At 32.7% G+C, this 6,674-nt stretch overlaps 1 protein-coding gene across 1 annotated transcript; it reads right to left on the bottom strand.

Moving 5' to 3' along the window:
- Nucleotides 1–3,155: 3,155 nt before the first annotated feature.
- On the bottom strand, nucleotides 3,156–5,691 carry LOC112508472 (peroxisomal multifunctional enzyme A-like). Its single transcript, XM_025113089.1, has 4 exons — nucleotides 5,349–5,691; nucleotides 5,179–5,239; nucleotides 3,758–3,860; nucleotides 3,156–3,443 (listed from the first exon to the last, which is right to left on the bottom strand). Exons 1-4 carry the CDS (start codon nucleotides 5,472–5,474, stop codon nucleotides 3,362–3,364), a joined length of 372 nt encoding a protein of 123 aa, XP_024968857.1. The 5' UTR covers nucleotides 5,475–5,691; the 3' UTR covers nucleotides 3,156–3,361.
- Between the last annotated feature and the right edge of the window lie 983 nt (nucleotides 5,692–6,674).

The raw sequence follows: 6,674 nt of genomic DNA, 5'->3' as shown, positions 1-6,674 counted from the left end.
TAATACAACAAAATACATCTAAAATTAATAGACAATAAAAAACAGATATTAAAGATTTCAAGAATAACACCAAGAAGATATTAAAGAATTCAAGAATCACACCAAGAATATAAGTAAAGTGAACGAGGCTATGATAACTAATTTGGATAACACATTGTGATACAAATCAGGTTGAGCACATTATATTGTAGAATTAACGTAGTTTTCAACAGCTGTATGAAACAAAAACCTGGATTTTCATCATTCTGAATCTCACTGTTCGATGTGTAGCATGTTGTATCATCAATTACATGAGTTTCAATATCTTCTACCAAACCGATTTCTTCACAGTTTTTTTGGACATCTTTAAATGGAGAAAGTCCAACATCAAATTCTTCATTAGCCTCCCATGTCACAACCTCCAGAACATCTACATTTTCTTCATGAGAATTGATATATACACTATCTTCATCAGAATTGATATGAATTGAAGAATCAATAAGATTTTTACCATTGTTCTTCATTACGTTATCAATCTCCAGGATGAATTTTTTGCAGAAAAAAACTTATTGATTTCACATTATTATGGATACAATCTTCAACAAATATGTGTGATTTCATGTGATTCATCAAAATCATGAACATGTTTACACACGGATTATTTTTTTTGAAATTATTTCACTAAATCATATTAATATTTTATTTTAGGAATGTAAATCAATATTAATTATTATATTTGAAACGGTTGCATTTTAAAAAATTAAAATTTAATTTTAAATTAGGAATTGACTAACATACCCTTTTAATTTGATTTTAATTGTATAATTAATATATTAAAATAATTGGTTGAGATTGGTTCTCACAGTTACCACAAACAACTCAGTTCTCCTTTGAATAGGTCCCTATATATATATATATATATATATATATATATATATACATATATATATATAATAAGGAAAATTCTATTTAAAACCTAAATGATTAGAAACCTATGAACTACTTACACGACATCATGTGTCCATCTTTATCTATACTATATTATAAAGTATTTAGAAAAAACTTTTAAAAATTATTTTTTATGTATAAAGTAATGTTTATTGATGCATATTACTTAAACTTTAAGATTATAATTGTGCGTAAGTACAACTTATTAAAGCTCCAAGTCTGAATTCGTGTAACTAACTACAAATAAATATAATCAAATACATGACAAACATCTCATTTTAAATATAAAAATCTAAAATATAATTAAGATAATCATTGAGTTCTAAAAAAAATACTTAATTATTATATTTATAAAATGTTATATTATTAAATCAAAAGTAAATTACTTCATTATTAAACTTAAGTTAAATTATGATTAAAAAAAATTAAATTAAAAAAATTACACAAAAAATGAGAACTTTTAAATAGTCAGTTTGATACTAACGTTGATATATTTTTTTTTCAAAATTTTATGATATCTTCAAATTTATATTTTATTAAAAAAATAAAATTGTTATCGCTTTCATAAAAACACATAAAATCGAATTATAATATCGATAGCGACAAAGAATAAAATAAAATATTAAAATCGAGATGTATCTCACTGCATTACACAAATACCCTTCTAATGTTATATAACACGTTCATATTCTTCATGTAAACCAATCTCAATTGTTCCTCCAAGTTAATGAATATTTGGTTTTTAAATATGAGGACTATTTATTAATCTAAAATATTGATTATAATAAATGAACTTCAATTACATTTCATAAATATTTTGATCATAATAAATAAAACCTCATTGTTTTCCATAAAAACCAAAAACTTTCAAATAATTAATTTGATACAAATAGATTAATTTTTTTTTAATTTTTTGTAATATATCAAATTTATAATTTATTCAAAAATAAAAATATTTTTGTTTTCGCAAAACCACATAAAATTACCTTATAACATCGATAAAATCAAATAATAAAATGAAACATCAAAATCAAGATTTATCTTACTGCATTACATGAGTAGCTTTCTAGTTTACTATAATTTATCTAAAATATAGAATCAAAGTTAAAATCTCTATATCCAACTCCAACATAGTCTTTACTTTAAAATTTTCAATATTAAGTATATTCTTTTAAAACGATCATTTCAATACATTTTTTTAAATAAATTAACAAAATAATAACAATTCAACCTCATCAATAGAAATGAACAATTTTTTTTTTTTAATTCTCTTTAACCCCAAGTTTAAGTTTAAAACATTTTCAATAGATTCTCTATAATTTATCTGAATTAAAGAACCAAAAGATAAAACCTCTAAAATTATTACTTTCAACTCCAAGATTCTCTATTTTATAGATTTTGAACATTAAAATATTCTATAATTTTAGCATCCAATACACATATTTTAAAAAATTATATAAAATAATAAAAACTCAATCTTTCAAATGAACAAATTAAATCATCTATCTCTCCTCGCATCAAGTGCAAGTTTTCGACGATTTTCTAAAGCTGAAGTTGTTTCTTGTTTTCTCTGTTTTAGAGAACAATCTAGAATCTATTTGAGCAAAATAGAGAACAAAACCTCCATTTTTCTCTATCTTTCTGAATCCGGGGCATGGGGACGTAAAAAGGGATCCTCTCAACTTGTTCCGACCTGAGATAATAAGCTCATAAGCTTGGTCTGACCTGGTGTGAATTGGCTATTGACATCATGGCCCGTTTAAGTCGGCTACTATTTTCCAGGCATTTGAAAGAAGAAATAATCTCTATTTATATTTCTAAATTCTAAGTTAAGCCGGCGTTTATATAGAGATGACAGAGATCTAGGAGGAATTTTTGGGGGGAGTAAAAAGCCCCTTTGACATCTCTTCATCTGCAAATAATCCTCGATATGAAAACATAGAGACAAAGGGCTAATTCCCTTCAACGATTGATGTAAAAATGGTTTCTTTACAAGAAAAAAATTAGACGGTCCATCTATTCATAATTTCCAACGGAAATAAAAAATAAATTGATCCATTTATATAGTCCCTGGTACACCAGAGGTGCGTCCTTCCCGGTCCTCTCGTACTAGGGAAAGGTCTTCTCCTGAAATTTTTTTATCGTCTAGACATCGTAGAGAATTGAGAATTCTTGCATTCACACAGTTTACGTAAACGAGTATCCTCACCTCACAAGAGATCAAATCTGGTTTTAAATTGCAATTTAACTATGTGAACCAAGTATACAAACCAAACCCATATGCAAAGAAGGAACAAGAACATACAATAAACAATTTCCATAATGTTGGTGGTCAAGTAATTTCATTTCATTTGTAGAAACTGGAGAAAGTAGCATACTTTTATGTTTTATAATTAATCTCATCTAATTTCATAATCCAGGTGACAAACCTTGCTTACATCTTTGAAGGTTGTGGGAAGATGTCAGGTGTGAACTTCTGGGCTGCACTCAAACTACCCTTCACCTTCATTACACCCCTGTGTGCATAAACCACCATCAAGTTCCCATTTAGATGATCAGAACATATGATATAAAGACTTTCTAACAATTGCTTTTGGCTTTTGTTGCAAACTAAATGCCAACAAAAAGGATATCTTTTGCTAGATTCAGTAACAATAATAGACGCATCGTTTAAATGTAAATGCAAATAAAAGCATAGTACTTGGTTAACGTTTGTCCCAAATCACTCATTTTTGCAAAATACAGTACCAGTCATCTGTTTGCATGAAAAATAAAGTCCGTTGGATTGAAAAGTCGATAGCTTTTGGGAAATGGCAATGGCAATCTTTACCTCATGAAAGCTATTTGGGGGTTCATTTTCCCAGTGGCAACCTTGATGAAGTCGTCGTCTGTGAAAGAAAAGGTGGCATCCGGCTTTCCGCCTTCATATGGACCTATATGTACCCACAATAATGACAAGTCAAACCGCAGGATGTTTAGGGAAAAGGATACCGTCATCTCTCCTCTTGTTCAGGTTTGTTAGTGGGGGTCCTTGCGAAGAAATAACGGTTTTCTCTAACGTTTCACCCTGGCATGTGACAACCCATAACTAAAACTAGAAATGTACTCACAAAATAAGATTAGGATTTATGCCTAATGAAGATGAGAACAGTTTAGGAATACCCATGGTTTAAAGTTGGGTTTCACAAGCACAACTCACAGGCATGATACTGTGAAAGCAAACAAGATTTTGTAATAGTAATTACTCTATATTCTTAAGCTCATTGCCTTCGTTTTATATTTCCTTAGTCAACTAACTTGACGGATTATGAAAATACTCAAAATTACAAACCCGATGGAATTGGATTGTTGTCATGCTACTTATCTGGTAAGCAGCTCCCTTTTATAACTTTTGAAGCAAGCATATTAACATGGATAGAAAATTTATGTAATGCTCAATTGATTAAAGTCTTTGACAACCATGAAATTTTTTAGATGCATCTTAGGTTTCTCTTTCTCGTTTTCCATCTTTATAGTAATACTTCCATGTCCTAAAAAAGAACGTCTACCCCAAATTCAAACCAGCTAATTTTCGAATTTCAAAAGTTAACAGTACATTTTAGTTTACCAAACGCAAGCGGTTACCTTGTGCCACTTACCTTCTCATGTAAAAGACAGACACGAACAATCCATTTTGATGACCAAGAATGTTACCTAACAAGGTTAAGTAAGAGTGGTGACCCTTTGTTGGTAAGTGTGTACCCAGCAAGCGAATGGTAAATGGCCCTTTAGGTTCATGTGTTACATGATCATACTCTGATGTACAGCTCATTTAAATCTAAAAATCAAATCAATTCTTTCTAGTTTACAGGGCTGATTGAGAATAAAATTGGGATAGAGCTAGCAATTTTTAATTTATATGTATTTCCAAGGATTTATTTAGCAACCTTGTGACATTCTGATCATAAAAGCACAGAAGAATTTTGGTTCATGGAGCTCAAAGTTAGATCAAATACTAGGTGTTGTGTGTTCTTTTTTCAAAAAAGAATCAAACAGACAAATACACAAGCAACATTCAAATTCTCTACTATTCATCGCAGGAACTAAGCTTATAGTTCTGATAATTGGAAGCAGAACAAGCTTAACATGAAAAGGACGAACAGCTGATCCCTAATTACCCCTAATTGATTATAAAGCAGCAGCTGATAGCACACACGAACAATATTATCGCGATTCAACAAATAACAACAATTATTCAGGAAATTTCCAGACCTTTGGTAACCTCTCCTTTTTTGAGATCGACAACGTAACTCTCCTCGTTGAATCCAAGTTTCTAGGAATGTGAAAGAGCAGAGATCACGATGTATTAATTCAATTGCAAGTAATTAGTTGTAAAAATCAATGAATTCAACAACAACAAACAAAACCCTAACAATTCCAACCTTGGGAGCGATATTGATTTGATAAACGAGTCCGATCTTGTTGGTCAGGGCTTTGCCGGCGTCGGTAGAGAAGTGAGCTTTCATCTGGTCCATCAAGGCGGCGGATTTGAGGGTGGAGGAAGCCATAGGTGGTGATTTGGATTTGGTGAGAGATGGGTTTGATGAAAGTAGGAGGAGTGTATATAAAACATAGAAGTAAATGCAGAATTGATAGAAGAGGATGGACACCAAACCCAACGGTTTCTGGTTCAGAAAGATTACGTGAAGATGACGAACATCGTAGGTGCACCGCCTATACTATAGGGTAAAGTAAAAGGGTTACCACTCGATTCAATGTATCCATTTCATCTACAAGGGCCAAAGGAAAGGTCTACTTAGCAATTCAACTAGGGCAATTCAACTAGGGATGGTATGGACCCCGACTCGTCGGGTAACCCGGTCCACCCGTCCCGATCGGGGACGGGGAATCCCCGAAAAACGGGTACGGGGACGGGGACGGGGATCCCCGCTTGGCGCAATCCGGGGATGGGGATGGGGACGGGGACGGGTATAGCACTCCCCGCCCCGCCCCGTACCCGTTATTTATGTGTATATATGTTTTATAAGAATTGGGCTTCTGACTTTGGGCTTTAGCTATAAAAGATAATAGAATGCATCCTTTCCTTAGCCCAATCCACACCAAGTCCAAATTAGTCTTTCCCTTCCCTCCAAGGTAGTCACCAGTTCACTTGATCACTTCTGCAATTCACCACAGGTCCACGACGCGCTGCTGCTGCTGCTCGCTCTCCTCTCCAGTGTCCACGACGCCTGCTGCGACGGTGACAGTGACAGGCTGGCCGACGGTGAGAGGCTGGCCGACGACTCCACTCTCCCTCTCGGCTCTCCCTCTCGGCTCTCCCTCAGTCCCTCTCGGCCTCTCCCTCTCGGCTCTCCCTCTTGATTTGTTACCGTATGCTTACATTCTTCACCTTCACTTGATCATTTCTTGTTAAATTATTGGTTTACCTTATCTATTTGCCTACTTTTTCTTGATTTGTGAACTAATGTGGACCCAAATTAGTATATTATATTATTATTGTTGTTGGTCAATTTATTTAAATAAGTTAGGGTTTTGACTTTTTTTATTATAATGATCATATTCTATGGATTATAATGATCATATTCTATGGTTTTGAGTTTCTTTATTAATAAGTTAGGGTTTTGACTTATATCATCCAAATTTTGTAAGTTTATTATCACATACAAACTTTAAATTTTAGATGGAACCTTCGGAAAACGAGAACATACATGGTGATGAGACTGAGATGGAAGGAAACAAGGAACAAG

This window comes from Cynara cardunculus, assembly GCF_001531365.2.
Source record: "Cynara cardunculus var. scolymus isolate 2C chromosome LG 3, CcrdV1, whole genome shotgun sequence".
Lineage (NCBI taxonomy): Eukaryota > Viridiplantae > Streptophyta > Magnoliopsida > Asterales > Asteraceae > Cynara > Cynara cardunculus.
Note: the sequence above shows the minus strand (reverse complement) of the source record. Positions and strands in the feature narration are given on the sequence as shown.